At 42.0% G+C, this 19,712-nt stretch overlaps 1 protein-coding gene across 3 annotated transcripts in view; it reads left to right on the top strand.

Annotated features, from left to right (window-relative positions):
* Window positions 1-484: 484 nt before the first annotated feature.
* Window positions 485-19,712, top strand: part of slc16a5a (solute carrier family 16 member 5a) — a 30,754-nt gene continuing 11,526 nt past the window's right edge. For 2 of the 3 annotated variants that reach the window (XM_034194325.1, XM_034194327.1), the window contains exons 1-3: window positions 485-593; window positions 12,334-12,791; window positions 17,307-17,450. In XM_034194325.1, the coding sequence (XP_034050216.1) occupies window positions 12,437-12,791; window positions 17,307-17,450 (499 nt within the window). In that variant the 5' untranslated portion in view covers window positions 485-593; window positions 12,334-12,436. Of the gene's footprint in view, window positions 594-2,866; window positions 2,981-12,333; window positions 12,792-17,306; window positions 17,451-19,712 lie in introns of those variants that run through there. The other variant, XM_034194326.1, reaches the window with a different exon arrangement.

The following is a 19,712-nucleotide window of genomic DNA, read 5'->3' as shown; positions in this document are numbered from 1 at the left end:
TCTCACAGTGGACATGCACCTAAGATGAAAATTTCAGACCCCTCCATGATTTCTAAGTGGGAGAACTTGCAAAATCGCAGGGTGTTCAAATACTTATTTTCCTCACTGTAGAAGTGCCAAGCTTGTGGTATCACATTCAAGAAGACTTGAGGCTGTAATTGCGCCCAATGGTGCATTAACAAATACTGAGCAAATGGTTTTGGTTTTTTTTTGTTGTTTTTTTTAATGAATTTGCAAAAATTTCAAAAAACGTTTTTTCATGTTGTCATTATGGGGTGTTGTGACTAGAATTTTGAGGGAAAACTGAATTTATTCCATTTTTGAATAAGGCTGTAACATAAAATGTGGAAAAAGTGAAGCACTGTGATACTTTCTGGATGCACTGTATTTTTGTCAAAAGAAGATGAGGATAGTCAGCCCGCATCCTCCTTCAGACTCCTCCTACTCAGCCGCATCCTTCTTCAGACTCCTCCCTCCCTGAGTGGGTGGAGTTTGCGTGATTAGCAGCCGCTAGTCGTCGAGTCCTTATATACAGAGACGTGACGCGTTCGTCGGGTTGTGGATAGACTGGATTTGTTTACCAGCGGTAAAAGGTGAGCTGTAGTATATTTTACCGTTAAACTTGTTAAAAAATTTCCCCTTCACGTCGCTTACTCTTCTGTAATTTGCCGAGCTGCGGTGATGTTAAAGGCATTCCCGTATCAGTTAGTTTGCGTCGATTTTTTTTTTTTTTTGCCTTTTAAAAGGCGTTAACTCGAGTTTAACGATGGAGTAACTGGTTGTGTGTTCAGTGGGGTAAAAGAAGGAGGGTCTCACCGTTAAACTAAGTGAAATAAATTCAGTTTGCCACGTGAGTGAACGTGGAACTAGCGTGGGTGGGTTCTGTTTATTTTGGCACGCATTAAATAATGTATTTATCTGTGGTGATTCATGAACATCAAGAATATACAGGAAAGTGTGTATATATATATATATATATATATATATATATATATATGCATGTATGTGTGATAATGCATACTTTGAGTGTGTATTTACTTTTGTGAAAACATTTTAGGGGGGATGTTGGACTTAAACAGAGGGGCTATTCATTTTGTGTTTCTCACAAGTGGATATGCTGGCCAAGTTTTCCTACTGTCAGTGAACACATCAGACCTGTTAACTCGATCACAGCCTGTCTTTCACTTGTCAAGTCTTGGCTGTTAACTAAGTTTGTTAAATGATTGGATAAACCCAAGTGGTGTTTCTGGTTGTAAAGTTAATTCATCTATGCTTTTTAATTTGAGTAGGTTAATCCATGTCAGCCAATTTTGTAGTCAATGACTCAAAAATATTAATTTTATTTAGAAATTCTATGTAAGATTTACAACAAAATACCATGTTAAAACATGTGCCTATATAATACACATCATGGAATTTCAAGGATGATACAAAAAAGTTGAAAGACTTATTTCCATTGTAGTTCTCTGTGCATGTGTATGGCTTCAATCACGCAAAAACCCGTCGCCGACTGAACGCCCCCCCCCCCCCAAAAAAAAAAACTCGGTCCGCCCTGCCTTCAGTGTGCTTGCGTCATCAGCCGCGGTTCACCAGTTATCACCTCGTTTCTCCTTAAAACTGCACTCCAATCATCTATCTCAGCGACAGCTATCTGAAGATTGTGTACAACAATCCTTTCCACATAAATTCAGCATTATTTCATCATAAGATGGAGGAAGCGATCAGAGCGCCACAGCTACATGCGCTGCTAGCTGTTGCATTCACTGCGCCTCTGTCATTTCAAAGCGTCACCGATTTATCGGCTCGTTGATGCTTAAAACGGCCTCGTTTCTGCTTAAAACTGACTTTAGAATGATTTAAGAGGTTTTACCTTGTCATCTGATGGTTAATAATCCGTTTGATCACTTTAGGTGAAGAGAGTCTGTCTCAGATGGTCCCAAATGACACATGCACAGTGGAGACAGGGCAGACCAATTTTTAGGGGGACGGTTCAGTCTGCGACACCGGGGAGAGCTGACGTTTGCTGTTTGGCATGCTTATGTGTTTTGGGTCAAGGATGAACACTGAAAATGAAAAGTTGATAGGACAATTTTTTTTTTTGAGAAATTAGCAATTTTAGCTAAACAATGGATGCTGTGCTGCAGTGCAACATGGGATATCGGGGTTTGATGTTTTAAATGTTGTGGATTATGTCTAACAGTGTTGCAGTTTTGTAAGTCAATGGGTTTAGTCAGTTAAGTCATGTTACTATTACCATGAGTGACTTGCATTTCATGTTGGTGTCATGAGTGAAATATTTAGTGGTTTTGATGTCTTCAGCCACTGTCTTTGTCAAATTAAAACCGTGTTCATGTGTACTGCTAACTACTTTCTGGACTCGTGCCATTCCAGCAGGTGTAAGTCATCTTTATATTAAAAGCACGAGTGTGTTGAGTGATATTAAGTTCAATGTAAGTACATAATATAATTGTAAATATGTTAAAAATACATGGATGACACAAAGTGAAAACACTTATTGTGGTCCCTTTAAAAAATAAATAAATAAAATGATAGTAAAAGTGGAAATAAAATTAGTGTGTGTGTATATATATATATATATATATATATATATATATGTGTGTGTGTGTGTGTGTGTGTGTGTGTGTGTGTGTGTGTGTGTGTGTGTGTGTGTGTGTGTGTGTGTGTGTGTGTGTGTGTGTGTGTATATATGTATGTATGTGTGTGTGTGTGTGTGTATATATGTATGTATGTGTGTGTGTGTGTGTATACCTCCAAAACACTTTCTAAATGTTACAACTTTGGAATGGTCTGCACAGTCTGAGACAAGATCAACTCTGTTTATCCCGAAGGAAATTTGGAGTCGGGTGTGGCTTCCTCGTTGTCTGCGGTGTGGAGATCTCAACCCCAGGGAGAGCGGTGGTGTTGGGTCATTGCCCTGCTTTCTTTGTGGATTTCAGGTTCTGTCTGGTGTTCAGTCCAGGTATCTGTGACCTATAATCATCTGCTCACTGGGCTGCTTCATACCTGCCTGCAGAGTGGTTGGGTGCAGCTGATCTGTGGCTGCTTCTTGCCTCCTGGTATTGTGTGATATTGATGATAGTCATTGTGCACATATAATCCCACTGGTGTATGGGCATGCTGTGCCCTGTGGTGTTCCTGTACCTTCAGGCCCACTATATAGCCATGGGGCCATACCTGCAGTTTGGAGCCATGTGGCACTGATGCAGCTCTTCACAATCACTCATGACTCAAAATATCACACACTTCAATGAATTATCTGTCATACTCTGCACATAGGTTTATAGCTTTCCTTCATATGTACATTCTAAGATTTTGTTTTCTCACCCTCTTTGTTAGAATTCTTATTGTTGAAGACACTATATATTTGTTGCTATTGTTTCTCATGTGGTGTCCCCCCCCCCCCCCCCCCCCCACACACACACACACCGTTAAATTATTGAGGGATGAGGCAGCAATCTGCTGCTGTAATATTAAAGTGTGCTGTGTTAATGGTAGCTCGCTATGACTCCCACTACAGTGAGACATACCAAGAAGGGAGGAGAAATACAGCCTCTGAAACATTCCACACAGTATGTGATTTGGGCTGAACTCTGGATGGTTTTCAATCTTGAATCTGGCTTCCAGTTCTTGAAGGGTGGTGCATACTTTTTGTGTCAGAACAGCACTATAAGGTTTTGGTGTGTGGGTTTTTTTTTTTTTTTTTTTTTTTTTTTTTTTACTGCATAAACCTCTAGAAAGTTGAACAATAATTCTCCTTCAGGACCACAGCTTTACACACTATCTGGTGGTCTTGTGCAGTAGTGGAATTCTGCACATCAAGTCCACTATGACAATACCTTCCCAATGTGTCCAGTAGTGCACAGGACAAAAATGCTCCTGTTCCGGAGTGTGCATAAAAAGGAAGACCTCATAATTTTCAGGCACCTACTAATCTATGAACAATTGTGGTGCAAGAATGTGCATCCATATCAGTTATGAATTTTATATTTAAAGGCTGCTGTCACCGTAGTGTTTACCATACGAATCTGACACTGGCATAAATATCAGTCCTGCTTTCAATTATTATATAAAGTAGCTGCTTTTTTAAAACCAGAAATGCTGCCTTGATTTATTCTTCACCTGAGTGAATGCCAGCTTTTACAGTTTAAAGTGAAATTATCTGAAAGTGGAGCTCCTGGTCAGTCTTTTATTTTAGAGACATCTTTTTGTTTGGTTTAAAAACAAGTGAAGGATGTGAGAGCTGAAAACTCTTCTAAAAGAATATAATGGTAGTCAGCATGTGACTATTATTTATATATATATATATATATATATATATATATAGCTAAATGTTTCTTTGCCTTCCTCAAAATTGGAGCCTAATCTGAAAGTGACTTTTTTCCAAGGTATGTAGCAAAAGTGATGACCAAATAACTTTAAAGAAGCCTTGGCTAAGCATAATAAGTTATCTGGTTTTCACAAGCGATAGGGCTTGGGTGGACAGATCTGTCAGCACTGGAGTGGTTTTTATCCTGACTTTCTCACAGGATATTTCTATTGCTGTTGCTAATCTGTCATGGAATGTCCTGTCCTCCCCAAATTCTTTTGACCTCTTAAGCTTGTTCTGTATTTGCATCTACTTGGGCACACCTTGAGTACTTTTAAAGACCCTTCAAACCTGTGCTATGCAGATAATGATCAGTTGTACATCTCATTTAAGCTTCAGAATGTGGTCCTATGGGAATACTTGTCTTCAAGAATTTCTTGTCAATAGTACAGAAACTGAAGTTCTTATCTGTGCCCCGCCCTACAGTGACTGAGAATGTCACTACTCTTCTATCTTTTAGCTCATCTAAATCTAAGTGTTGGACCAAGCCTTTAGTTTGAATAACTCAGTTGTTTTTCAATTTATGGAATACTGCTCATGTCAAGCATGAGGTGACCATACACCCAATTTTCTGTTGTCTGGATTAGCAACAATGGTGGTACTGTAGGGTTTTCCAGTACACAACTAGTGACTGGAGCCATTTTCACACGGATGCATGTTTGACATAGTCTGGTATTTTTAAAAAGTACACTGGGCTGGTAGTGTGTTCTTTTTATGCCATTCATGTACAGCCTATTATAAAGATGGTTGTTAGTGGTATTTGGTGAAAATTTGTATTTAACTACTCCGTTCATTCCTCAAGTAGCCTTTTAAAGGTGTGCCTCCTCCTCCAATTGAAATGATTGACAGACACTCTGCTTTTAACATTTTAATGACAAGGGTTATTTCAAAAAGTAAAGTATTTACTTGTTAACACTAGATAGTGTTAAAACTGCTCATTTGGTAAGGGTTAACATTCCACTTGGTGGTGTTTCTAAGTAGTGCTTTCATAAACACTATAATCCAAATAACACTAAGGTTGGGCAATTCGCCTGTTACCCTACAGCACCAGCTACAATATTAGAGGTCATGGGGATTGAGGGAAATATTTACATCTTATTCTTCTTAATATATGAGTGAGTTGCGGGAAAATTGATATTGTATTGTAGAAGAAACATTTCTGTACTATGCTGCTGCCTCCCTCCCTTGGACCAATTGACATTTCAAAGCAAAACTGGTTTCTTTCATAGCAGGCTTGAAATCCTTGTTACCACACAAAACACCAGGGCCCATATCCACAAAGCAGCCTAAAGCTTAAAATTAGCTCCTAGTGACGTTTATTCTAAGAAAAATCATAGAATTCCTCATTGTTAGACATTTCTCAGATTTGTCTCTTGGTAAGATAAATGTTGTTCACAAAGCACCTTAGGCCTTAAGAGAGCTCCTAAGGTGCCAAACTGGTAAGAGCAGGGAGGACGACTTTTAAAAAGCCTTTAAGCCCCTGTCGCACATCGCAAGAATGTGGAGGAATCATTCCGACATGGCAAATATTGCCATAATCCGACGCAGTCGGGAGGAAAAGAGGCATGGTCAGCCGTGGTCTGAATGCATCCGGACTGCCTCGTGCACACCTGCAGGATGCAGCCCAAACATATTTCAGATGACGCAGAATGCTGTCAGATGGCACCGACATTGGAGCTCTCACTCACGCAATCAAATCTCCACTCGTCCTTATATTCCCAGCGCTAAACTGACCTCATCAGTGTGTGTCTCACATGGAGTATGTGCGTAGAACAGGTGACCCGAGTGCTGGGTGTGTGTGTTCACAATGGCTGAACGAGCCGCATGTGCCTGCGTGTGTAGAGCAGGTGATCAAAGCAGTGTCCGAGTGTGTGCCCGAAATGTTCACTCAGCTGCATGTACGAGGTCTGTTAGAAAAGTATCTGACCTTTTTATTTTTTCAAAAACCTGATAGATTTGAATCACATGTGCTTGCATGAGCCAACCTTGAACCTTCGTGCGCGTGCGTAAATTTTTTCACGCCTGTCGATTGTGTCATTTGCTTGTAAGCAGCCTTTGTGAGGATGGGTGTAGTCTCTTGTTGGATTTTCTTTGCAAGGAAAATGGCGGAACAACTAGAGCAGCGCAACTGCATCAGATTTTCCCAGAAACTGGGTGACAGCCAGGTGGAAACCATTCGGATTATTCAGGCGGCTTTCGGTGACTATCCTATGGGCATCACACAGATTAAGGAGCAGTACAACCGGTTTAAAGACGTCCGCACAACGGTGGAGAGCACTCCGCGCTCCGGGCGGCCATCAACATGCTGAAATGACCGGATCATTTCCAAAGTGAACGCTGTGGTGATGTGGGACCATGGTATGACTATCCGAGAAATTGTGGAAGAAGTGGACATCAGTACTTTTTTGGCACATTCCACTGTGACAGAAGATTTGGCCATGAAAAGGAGTGGCGGCGAAATTTGTGCAGCTGCTGACGGAGCAAAAGCGCCACCGTGTTGAATTCTCACAGGACATGCTGGACTGCGAAAAATGATGCCCACTTCTTCCACCATTCGGAAGATTCAGATGGCTTTCGGTGGCTTTTCAGTCGTGTGACTATCCGAGAAATTGTGGAAGAGCTGGGCATGTCACAACATGTTCTGTGAGACTTCAACACGGAGGCGCTTTTGCTCTGCCATCGGCATGAATTTTGCTGCAACTCTTCATGGCAAAATCTTCTGTCACAGTGGAATGTGCCCAAAAAGTGCTGATGCCCACCTCTTCCGCAATTTCTCGGATAGTCACACGACGGTCCCGCGTCACCACAGTGTTCACTTTGGAAATGATCCGGTAATTTCAGTGTGTTGATGGCCGCCCGGAGTGTGGCCTGCTCTCTACCATTGTGCGGACGTCTTTAAACCGGTTGTACCGCTCCTTAATCTGTGTGATGCCCATAGGATCGTCACCGAAAGCCATCTGAATGGTTTCCACCTGGCTGTCGCCCAGTTTCTGGCAAAATGCAGTCGCGCCTCTAGTCGTTCTGCCATTTCCTTGCAAAGAAAAAAACGAGACTACACCCATCCTCACACAAAGGCTGCTTACAAGCAAATGACGCAATCTACAAAAATTCACGCATGCGCACAAAGGTTCAAGGTTGGCTCACGCAAGCACACGTGATTCAAATCAATCAGATTTTCGAAAAAATAAAAAGGTCGGATACTTTTCTAACAGACCTCGTATATGTGTTCATAAATGCTGTACCAGCCACTCCACCTGCGCACACGAGCACAGGAACTGTCCACCCAAAGAGCGCGCAAACAGGCTGACACCTCTGTGATCACCTGCTCTTAGTCCGATTGGAAAAATCCCTTAGGCGTTTGATCAGTATATACTTGTATTGCTAGATTTTATTTGTTTGGCTGGATTCGTAACTGCTGCTGATTGTGTTGGCAGTGCGCAACTTTCAGATGCAGCCTGTGGACCTTATCTTTAAAATTTTTTTTTTTTTTTTTTGTCATTTTACTTGATACACATCTTAACATAACTGTAGTTGGATTATCATTGTGGGACAGCACTTCACATGGGATTTATTTATAAAACAGATGGTTGCCAGCACATAGCGCAGCCAGGTGAAAGGGACTTCACCAGCTGTCTGTGCTGCGCTGTGGAGCGCGAGGTACCAGAGGTGAGTTACATGTTTGTCATGTGTTGGGCAAACATTTCCACATCATACCTGCTACAAACGTAGGAAGTGAACGTGTAAATAATACCTGCGTTACAGTGGTAACATCCCATTCAGCTGTGTTGCGGCGCTGCACTGAGCCTCTGGCTGGGGTCCAGTGGAGGTGGACAAATGTGGCACAACGTGTCCGCAGGCTTCGCTGTGACCGATCTCAGAGCTCAATCAGCCTTGATCAGGTCGTCTCAGATGCTGTTTTGATGTCATCAGAATATGTAAATTGCAGTCACATGGTTGTCAGATTACACATGGATTGTTGTCGGATAGGTGTCCCATCTCGATGGCGCCCGGAAAGTTTTAACGTGCATCACACGTGGCGCCGCCAGCCGATTTTGACCAACTGGCGACTCTCACAAAAGCCTGTCAGAACGTTTTGGAACTGAAATCCAACACTTTTTGCATGTGCTGATTCATCATTCCAATACCACTCTGCGTGATTCCAGCTGTGTGTGATGGGGGTATTAAGCAGGCAAGAGTGGAAGGAGAGAGATTCTCCATATGTGGAATGACAGTGATTCAGTAACACGCTTTCGGCTTGATCGTACAGGGATAATGTTTGTGGTTGACCTCATGAATGAGCTTACATTTCCCACCCAGCGTAATGACGCTTGAGATGAAGGTCATAACATTGTGATCCCTGGCTACGGGAAAATGTAAATACAGATTTGTGTGTGTATTTAGATGTTATATTTGTACATAGGGGCTTCCATTTCATTGTTCTATAGTATTTTATACCTATAACTATTTATACCTTTTTGTTTTTTTACTTTGTTTACACTCACAAAGGAGAAGCTCTCTCTAATCCCATTGTACATTTTGTATAATGACAATAAATGGCATTCTATTCTAAACTCTAACATTCATACAGTTCAAAGTAAGCAATGTCAGCAGCCAAAGCTTGAACTCACCTGTTTGAGAAGAACTTTACTTGTGCACTGTAATCTCTGCTCTCGCTTTGGATTGCAGCATGAAACCAGCGCACCGCACAGTTACCAGCATGGAGCGTAAACATAATCATCTAATAATATAACTAGTGTGTTGTCCGTGGGGATCCATGGGCTCTAGTTTGGGTAGTGTTCATAAAATAGGTAGCTGACATTTTTCAAGGGTGGTAATAAATTATGCTGAGTTTCTATAATGAATTGGAATGGTGTGTGCTTTCAGAATGGTTATAGGACTTTAGAGTGTTTAGGCGAACTCATTCCTGTTTTTCCTGTTAAGTAATTTGTTGTCTTAATGCATTTATACATTGTTTATCTTTTTATTAGAATATACACACTTTTAAAATGAGCAATTTCTTTATTTTAATCTATTATTACTTCTATTTTTTTGATATTTGATTTTTAAATGGACCACAATGGAAATGAGTGTTTTCACTTCGTTGTCATGCATGTATTTTTAACGTACTTACTTGGGATGAGCGAGTACACTGTGTAGCCATTGAACCATCTAAATTATCTGTACTCGGAGTGGGCGGGTCTATAACCGGGGGTGGGCGTGGTTTAACTGAAAATGGGCAGGGTTTAAATCGGTACATTATTTTAAGCCTGAAATTGATATGGATTGATCAGAAGTTGCTATATTTATTGTTTATTTGAAAACTATTTACAGAACAGCCTCAAATTTGAGATTCAAATCAATGATTTTGATCACAAAAGTAAGAACTATTTACAGAAGTCTTTTTATGAACTCGGAGCATGAATATTCTTAAGTGTATGAATAACAAAACAGCCTCAGAATTGACATTGAATGTAGTAGGAAATTATGAGGTATGCATGAACAAGAATTGTCACTCAACACTTCTTTTTATTATTTTGTGATTTTTTTTTTCCCAACTTATTTTTACTGCCTTAGGCCCCTTTCACACTGAATACGTCAGATGCATCAAATGCGTCAAAAATCAGTCTAAAAAGCATTATTTTCAATGAGACACGTTACTTTTTAGATGCGTCAAAAGCTGAGCTAAAGCGGCGCTTCTGACGGGAGAGCGCATTGCCGCTTGTCGGCAGGCTGACGCAGTCAAAGTTCAATCCAATCGAACTTTCGATGCTCTGAGCTGTAACGTACCTTTGCGTTGTCCAATATGAACGACGCGTCGGGCCCAAACACGGAAGACTAGTGGCAGAAACCACTGACCTCTACAAAACGGATTGGTGTAGAAACCACTGATCTCTACAAAATGGATCGGTGCAGAAACCACTGATCTGTGCAAAACATGCGTGTCACAGGACTGCTCATTTATGGAGCAGTTTTCTGAAGAAAAATCCTTCGAAATGTTTGTTACCTCAGAATTTCTGATTACTGTTAAAAAAAAGTTTAGAACACTTGTAATTAAAATAGCTAAATCAATAAATGGTTCTTTAGAAACCTTTCATCTGTAAATTAAAACCACCTGTTATTTCAGATTAGATTTCTTGTTTAACATGGACATTTATTTTTAGACAAAATAACATGGAAATTTGTTATCAAGACAGTCATTTCTAAAATATGAATTTGAGCACAATAAGTGGAGAGCTTCTACATGTGCAAATGTCTTTTGACTTTGATTCGTGGACATTTTTAATGATCCGTTCAGTTATTGTTAAAATGAAACAGCTTTTTAAAAAAATTATATAGTTGCTGTTGAAAGAGCCTTTTATTTAGAAGCAGGTGATATGCTGGATTCTCAGGACCAGATGAAGGTCTCTTCTGCAGCTTTTAACTCTAGTGTTGCTGAAGACACTTTTGTCCTATTTTGAAGAGCAGAGATGTTTTCTTTCGACTGGACTTCGTGGTGTTCAGCTCATCAATGGAAGTTTGTCTGCACAGCAAATGTTCCTGATTGGGACAAATAAAAATATTTCTTTAAATATAAAGAAACACTAAATAGTTTATATATTAAAAAGGGGGGAAAAAAACGGTAAAAAAATGATGGGAAAAAAAACGCCTGAAAAAAGTTATTTAAAGTTGAGCTTTGGTGGTGTCTTAAAAAAAAAAAAAAAAAAAAAAAAAAAAAAGCTGTAGCTTTATTTGGTAAAAATAGACTGAACCATTTAGAAATGAAAGCGTTCACTCAAATCAACTGTGCTAAAAGGCTATGCTAACGTTAGCTGATCATTAAACCTTCACAGCAGTTCAGTAAACGTCACGTTTATTTTTACATTATTCTCACCTCAATAAAGCTGCAGAACTAAACTCCGTTGGGCAAACTGGGACTTAGCATATATCCAAAAAGTGGGAGATTTCGGACTGAGTGGGTTTGCTCCATCACCCCGGCTGCCTGCCTCATTCTGCCCAGTGATGATGATGCCTGAAGGCCGTCTTCTCCGTGCGGGTCGGCCCACTGTCGCGGTTATTCAAGAATATGTAAAAACGTCATAGTATGGCAGGGACACTTTAAATACCATACAAACCAAAATGGAGGCGACTTGAAGAAAACCTAAGGCGTACTGAGAGAGCACCATGGGGGGAGTGGAGAGGGAGAGATCGAGATCAGTTCCTGTGTGAGAAACTGCAGATACGTGTCTGTGTAGGGAGGGGCGGGTGCTGTGAGTGATTGGCCAATCACAGTGCATAAAGACGGTCAGTTAGCCAATCAGAATTTTCCTTCAGCACAAGCACAGATGTTGATGGGTTTTACTCGTATCATGCTCATGCTTATCAAAAATGCTTTCTGTACCGGATACTCGTGAAATTAGTATCCGGCTCAACCCTAGTACTTGCAGTCGACTTACTAAATAACCTACCGCACACAGGCTTTTAATATATAGATATTTGGCATGTGAATGACGTGCATGCAAACATTTTCAACCTGTTTAACAAATTTAATTTTGCTGAGTTTCATTATGACATCAAATAATCCTTATGATTACACGTCTTTAATACAGTTCAGGTAATATGATGGGTTGACTCTTGTGTCCATTCATAACTAGGACAACTGTTTTTGTTGTTATAATTTCTCCTTCCCTTTGTGTGATGACCAATCACAGCTCTTGGACTGAGTCATACCGAACAGGGTCAACCCTGCCTCCTCACAAAATAGGAGTTTCTATCCCCTCCTTGCTCAGATTGGCTCAGACACCTCTTGGATTTCCTTGCCAGGAAATTTTAGGTTAAGTCAGGAGCGCTTTGAGTGGGCTTTGCGGATATGGGCCCAGGTTACTAAATTGCTCTGAAAAATCAAGTTAGCCTACGATGTCAAGGAAACATCTACACCACACACCTGATGGATTATTTTGCTGTTACAGGTAACCTCAAAGGTACTGAGGGCTACAAGGACATGGGCAGAAAAAGTACTTCCATCCCCCATAGAGCTACCACAGCAGCCTTGCATCTGCTGCCTTGCAAAAAATGACTCTGAGAGATGCGATGCGGGGTCGCCACCTCTACACGGAGGCCACTGCAGCTTTTGAGGAGGCCAGTGGTGAGCAGGAGAAGCTTCAGCAGGCCAGTGATTATGAATCTGAAGAGTGTGGACAGGGAGGTGAGCCCCAAAACTCCAATGGCATACCAGGAGAGGTCACTGCACCTGATGGGGGCTGGGGTTGGGTAGTCCTGGCTGCCACTGTCCTGGTACTTGCATTGACCCTGGCTTTCCCCTCCTGTGTTGGAATCTTCTACACCGACTTGCAGAATGAGTTCCACGCTTCTAACAGTGAGACATCCTGGGTACCGTCCATCATGACTTCGGCACTTCACGCTGGAGGTAATGTATGGGGAGACCAGGAGATGGGTTGCACAATTTGCTTGATGAATATTGACAATTCTTTAATTGGAAACATTCTGATAAGACTGAAACTTGCTATGTTAGTGGAATAAAGGCTTACTGTTTGGGATGTGACAACGTCACTTCAGTTTGTCTCTGCATCAGGTCATTTGCTGGTGTGATGATACGCAGTTGACTTGTTTTAACAGAGATATTGTGTATTTGGGAGTGGCATTTGCACTTGAATTCCAGATTTAAGTAACTATTTGTTTGAATTTAGTTATGTCTATTGTTGGGGCCTTACTGTTGCCTTTAACTATTCAGAGGGCTTGGATAATCTCACCCAGAAGCAATGTAAAACCAAATTGGCAGCAGTGGCACTGGTATCTTGTCCGTACTAACTTGAAGCTGAACGATGGAAAAATGATCCTACACAATGGTCAGATGTTCAATATCCTAATATTTAGTCCTACCTCATACACACCAGGTATTTATGAAAGTAATTTTTGTCATGTATGGGGTGATTCTTTAACTACGGGCACTATTGGCCTTGTAAATGTAATTTCCACCACACCATTGCCTTACAATATAAAGCGCCTTGGGGCAACTGTTTGTTGTGATTTGGCACTATATACATGTGCTCTGATGTCACTGTTTATCTCCATAGAAACTACCCATACAAACTGTTTAGGGACATTACAGTGTTGTGGTGGAAATTACGGCAATAGTGTGGGACAACTACATTTTGTTTAAAAAAAAAACAAACAAAACATCTCAACAGTTGTATGACATTGAATACCCCAATTATGTTTTGATTATTTTATTCAGAGATATTTTAAAGCATTAGAAAAAACATTTCTTTACCATTCATTTTTATCATTGAAGATCAAAAGTCTGGGTGTGGGACAAGCACAAAACAGCAATATTTGCATATAATGATGCTGAAAAAAGGTGAAAGTCATCATAGACTACCAGAACAAATTTCTTAACACACTTTCATTGTAAAGATAACTAAAAGTGTGAAATTTCCCCTTTTTTCTGTTTATCATACAATATGATCAAAGGACATAAGTGCCCGTAGTCTAAGAATCACCCGTATGCATTGTGAAATGCTGCTGATTGATATGATGCCTAATCCCCTTTATGAAGTACTGGCTTGTGTCGAAATTTTGCATTCTGTTTTTATTGCAATGGATTTTTATTTTCTTTCTCACTTTATTGGTACAACCTACTGCTTCACATTGTCCAGGCATTTTACAAAAAACAAACAGTGGCTAAAATGTAAAAACGCTCATCTGATTAACTGTCTCCTACTTAAACAATCCACCCAGCTCGATTTGTCAAGCCGCTAAGACCTCACAGAAGGCTGTGCGACCGACTCAACAGAGAAACGCATAAACCCTTTTTGTGTGTGTAAGAAATAACTTGTGTATTTTTGACCCTGTAGTCTAAGGATCATGGAACATAGATATATGGTTACATAAACCTACTTTTATTAATTAATAAAAAGACAAATGCAACGCTTTGAACTTAATTTTACACAGGATTTTCTTAAAGATGTGAAATTTCAATAACTGTTTACCAGAAGGTACTTGAGATGCAAGCCTAGATTTTAGCTTTATGTTGAAAATCTTTCTCTGCTCCACTTAACTATGCAGGTGAGAGTGGTGGTGCAACAGACAAAAGTTGCACTATGCACAATTTCTCCACTCGCAGCTGCAGAAGCTTATGACTTCTTCAGGGTCATCTTTGATGGCTTTCTGACTCGTCTCCTCCTTGTGCAGTCCCTTAAGCATGGTTTACACACAGACGGTTTTGTCGGCGGGTAGTACGTAGACCGAAGTTCGCGGTAGTTCTGGCTGTTTTCGCGGTGGAAAGGGGCGGAGCATTTTGCCGGCGTTTTGACCACCGTATTAGCCGCAAATACGCAGATAAAACGCCGCTAAATCCGCAGAATAAAGCGGCGTTTTGACGCCATAGCATCCGGCACACGTCAGGCAATGGGGGGTTAATACCCAGTTCTATCTTTTACAATCGCAGGTTAAAGCCCCGTTTACACATAGACGGTAAGAGCTCCCGGAAGAGTTTTTGGCCGTCTTAAGGATCACACGCTGTTGTTAATGCCGGCACTAGGGGGTGTGGCTTAGTTCCGGCTTTGCCGGGAATCGTCGAAAAAATTATTCAACATGTCGAATAATTCCGGGAGCGCTCCCGGAGAATTCGCGTGACGATGGAGACAACGCGAACAGCGTTTGATACTTCTTAATCGCCATTTCATCCTGCCCCTTCCTGTAGTGCCGCAGTTTACATGGCCGTAATTGGCGGCCGACGTTGTATCCCTAATCAACGGTGTGTAAAACGGCGATAGAGCCCACCTCGGCGTCCTCAAGGGCGTTTTAACCAGAGGCAGACAGAACAGTGGCGCTAGCGGGCAGGAAGCCGTTCTAAACGCCACCTCCCGGTTACGGCATTCCAAACGGCCCGTAGGCGGCAGTCAATATAAAAACGCTAGCGCGCTGCATGCAGGCCTCTCACTCGCAGCCAGCTCCAGATATTTTTGCAGAGAAGCTCCAGTATGCCTCCTAAAAGAAAATTGGAAGCGGCAAGGACTTATCAAGAGGTCTGGTTCAGACGCAGAGGGTAGCCCTGTGGTGGAGACGAGCAACACGTGGAGGGGAAAAGGAAAGAGGGGAAAAGGAAAGAGAAGAAAAGGCTGATCTCCCTCCCTCTGCAGTGACAGGCATATATTCCTGCTGCTTCAGCCTATTATACTCTGGGGGCGGTGCCTATATGCAAAGGTTCCTGGAGTAAGACAGGATTTGCCTGGATAAATCCAGCGGTACACAAGGCATTATCGGCGGCAGCAGAATGCCGTTCTCACGCGCGTCTTGAGATTGAGATCACTCGCAATTGTAACGGATAGAACTGGGTATTAACCCCCGTTGCCTGACATGTGCCGGATGCTACGGCATCAAAATGCCGCTTTATTCAGCGGATATAGCGGCGTTTTATCCGCATATTTGCGGCTAGTACGGTGGTCAAAACGCCGGCGAAATGCTCCGCCCCTTTCCACCGTGAAAACAGCCGGAACTACAGCGAACTCCGGTCTACGTACTACCCGCCGACAAAACGGTCTGTGTAAGACGCACGTGAGAATGGCGGTGTTCTGCTGCCGCCGATAATGCCCTGTGTACCGCTGGATTGATCCAGGCAGTTCCTGTTACTCCAGGAACTTTTGCATATAGGCACCGCCCCCAGAGTATAATAGGCTGAAGCAGCAGGAATACATGCCTGTCACTGCAGAGGGAGGGAGATCAGCCTTTTCTTCTCTTTCCTTTTCCCCTCCTCAACGTGTTGCTCGTTTCCACGACAGGGCTACCCTCTGCTTCTGAGCCAGACCTCTTGGTAAGTCCTTGCCGCTGCTAGTTTTCTTTTAGGAGGCATACTGGAGCTTCTCTGCAAAAATATCTGGAGCTGGCCGCGAGTGAGAGGCCTGCATGCAGCGCGCTAGCGTTTTTATATTGACCGCCGCCTATCGGCCGTTTAGAACGCCGTTAACCGGGAGGTGGCGTTTAGAACGGCGTACTGCCCGCTAGCACCGCCATTTTGTCTGCCTCGGTTAAAACGCCCTCGAGGACGCCGATGTGGGCTCTATCGCCGTTTTACACACCGTTGATTAGGGATACAATGCCGGCCGCCAATTACGGCGGTGTAAACTGCGGCACTGCAGGAAGGGGCAGGATGAAACGGCGATTAAAAAGTATCAAACGCCGTTGTCTCCGTCGTCACGCAAATTCTCCGGGAGCGCTCCCGGAATTATTCGACATGTTGAATAATTTTTTCGCAGATTCCCGGTAAAGCCGGAACTAAGCCACGCCCCCTAGTGCCGGCGTTAACAACGGCGTGTGATCCTTAAGACGGCCAAAAACTCTTCCCGGACGCTTCCGGGAGCTCTTACCGTCTGTGTAAACGGGGCTTTAGTCTCTGAGAACTGCCTCTTCCAGACAGATTTACCATACAGTTTGTATTTCTTAAAGATTGGACATTAAGTCCACATATTCAGTGACTTGGAAATGGTCCTGCATTGTCCGTTGACTTGTCTAAAGAAAACTGTCTGTAAAAGTGAAGGTTTACTGTAAATTCATCAAAAGGTGCCAATAATTGTGTCCGCAATTATGTCCGGCTTTCTGGTTTCACTTTAAGGAAGCATTTTGTTATTGTTGCCAAAAAATTTGGGACATCTTAAAAATATTTTGTTTAAATAAATTTTTCTCTGCATTTATATTAAAATGTGTACATAAAATATAAGGATAACACTTTTGTACGCATGTGTCTGTGCATGCAAATAAACCAATTTTTAGTTGTGGTTTCTTATTGTGCTGGTGCAAAGGATACTACATTATTGAGGCGTATTTGTAGTAATGTGCTGCTGGATTTGGTAAATGATGTGTTGTGTAAGCCTTTGTACTTTTCTGCTCTGGTATGCAAACCAAGTGGATTACATTTTGTCCATAGGTCCCTTTTGCAGCATGCTGGTGGAGAGACTTGGCTGCCGAGGCACTGTCATGTTGGGCGGTGTTCTGAGTGGGTTTGGAATGGCTGCTAGCTCATTCACCCGGTCCATCATGGAGCTCTACATCACAGCTGGTGTTATTACAGGTTAGTAAATGTACTGCAATGCCACTTCATTAGACACAGCTGTAATCCTGTTTGTCTATGATATCTGGTTTTAGACTGTCAGGTTGATTATTTTTTATTTTCACACACACTCCAGAGATTTTAGAGAAACTGTCAATTGTCTGGCCAGTCTTGATTTGTACTACTACATGCAAATGAAAAGCTTAGAATTTTGTATAAACTGTCTTCAGAGTAGAGCCCCGTCAACATATCTGTTGGCTGAAAGTGTATGCCAATATAAGCCTTTCACAAACATGTCTTTTCATATATATATAATATATAAAGTGTGTGTGTGTTGGTCTCATTAGTTACAAGAGATGGGCGAAGTGACCAACATCCATTCATTTTCAATCGGTGGGCATTTGGTGGGACCTATTTTATGTAATGCAACTGCCTATCTGAGTGAAGGCAGCATGATATGTCTATATATTTATAGTTGAGCCTCAATTACATTTATGCATTTGTCATATGACTTGTTAATGAAATGATAGAAATCATTTTCTCTTTTTAATGTGTATAATCTATATATTAAAAGCCAGGTGGCCCCTGTATACATGTACGAGGTCTGTCCATAAAGTATAGGTCCTTTTTATTTTTTTCAAAAACTATATGGATTTCATTCATATGTTTTTACGTCAGACATGCTTGAACCCTCATGCGCATGCGTGAGTTTTTCCATGCCTGTTGGTGACGTCATTCGCCTGTGAGCACTCCTTGTGGGAGGAGTCGTCCAGCCCCTCTTCGGAATTCCTTTGTCTGAGAAGTTGCTGAGAGACTGGCGCTTTGTTTGATCCAAATTTTTTCTAAACCTGTGAGACACATCGAAGTGGACACGGTTCGAAAAATTAAGCTGGTTTTCAGTGAAAATTTTAACGGCCGAGGAGAGATTTTGAGGTGATACTGTCGCTTTAAGGACTTCCCACGGTGCGAGACGTCGCGCAGCACTCTCAGGCGCAATCATCAGCCTGTTTCAAGCTGAAAACCTCCACATTTCAGGCTCTATTGATCCAGGACGTCATGAGAGAACAGAGATGTTTCAGAAGAAGTCGGTTTCAGCATTTTATCCGGATATTCCACTGTTAAAGGAGATTTTTTTTTAATGAAAGACGTGCGGACGGGTCCGCGTCGGGACGCAGCCGGCGCGGTGCGGCGGCACAGGAAAAACACCTCCGTGTTAACCATTTGTAAAATCCAGGCGGCTTTTGATGGCTTTCAGTGGAGTGAGTATATGAGAAATTGTTTAACAGCTGGACATGTTCCAACTTGTCCTTAAGGCTTCCAACAGAGGTGTTTTTCCTGTGGCGGAGCGTCGCGGCGGCTGCGAGCCGACGCTGCAATCCGCCCGCACATCTTTCATTAAAAAAATCTCCTTTAACAGTGGAAAATCCGGATAAAATGCTGAAACCGACTTCTTCTGAAACTTCTGTTCTCTCACGACGTCCTGGATCAATAGAGCCTGAAATGTGGAGGTTTTCAGCTTGAAACAGGCTGATGATGGCACCTGAGAGCGCTGCGCGACGTCTCGCACCGTGGGAAGTCCTTAAAGCGACAGTATCAACTCAAAATCTCTCATCAGACGTTAAAATTTTCACTGAAAACCAGCTTAATTTTTTGAACCGTGTCCACTTCGATGTGTCTCACAAGTTTAGAAAAAATTTTGATCAAAGAAAGCGCCAGTCTCTCAGCAACTTCTCAGACAAAGGAATTCCGACGAGGGGCTGGACGACTCCTCCCACAAGGAGTGCTCACAGGCGAATGACGTCACCGACAGGCGTGGAAAAACTCGCGCATGCGCACGAGGGTTCAAGCATGTCTGATGTTAAAACATATGAATGAAATCCATATAGTTTTTGAAAAAAATTAAAAGGACCTATACTTTATGGACAGACCTCGTACGTGTATGGCTTTGATTACAGATAAACTGGGGAGAGCTGACATTTGCCCTTTGGTATGCTTGTGTATTTTGGGTCAAGGATGAATGCCGCAAAAACAGAATGTTGATGGGAATAATACTTTTGGAGAAATTGCGTAACACTGACCAGTGGACATTGATAAGTAATTCTGGACTCTGATGCCATTTTAAATCATTATAAAAACTTTGCATAATTTATTACCACTCTTGAAAAATGTCAGCTACCTATTTTATAAACAGTACCCAATCTAGAGCCCGTGGATTGCCATGGGCAAGACGCTAGTAGTAATAATAAATTATTCCCCAATATTTGCATCAGCCGTCCCCCAGTC

This window comes from Thalassophryne amazonica, chromosome 18, assembly GCF_902500255.1.
Source record: "Thalassophryne amazonica chromosome 18, fThaAma1.1, whole genome shotgun sequence".
Taxonomy (NCBI): Eukaryota; Metazoa; Chordata; class Actinopteri; order Batrachoidiformes; family Batrachoididae; genus Thalassophryne; species Thalassophryne amazonica.
Note: the sequence above shows the minus strand (reverse complement) of the source record. Positions and strands in the feature narration are given on the sequence as shown.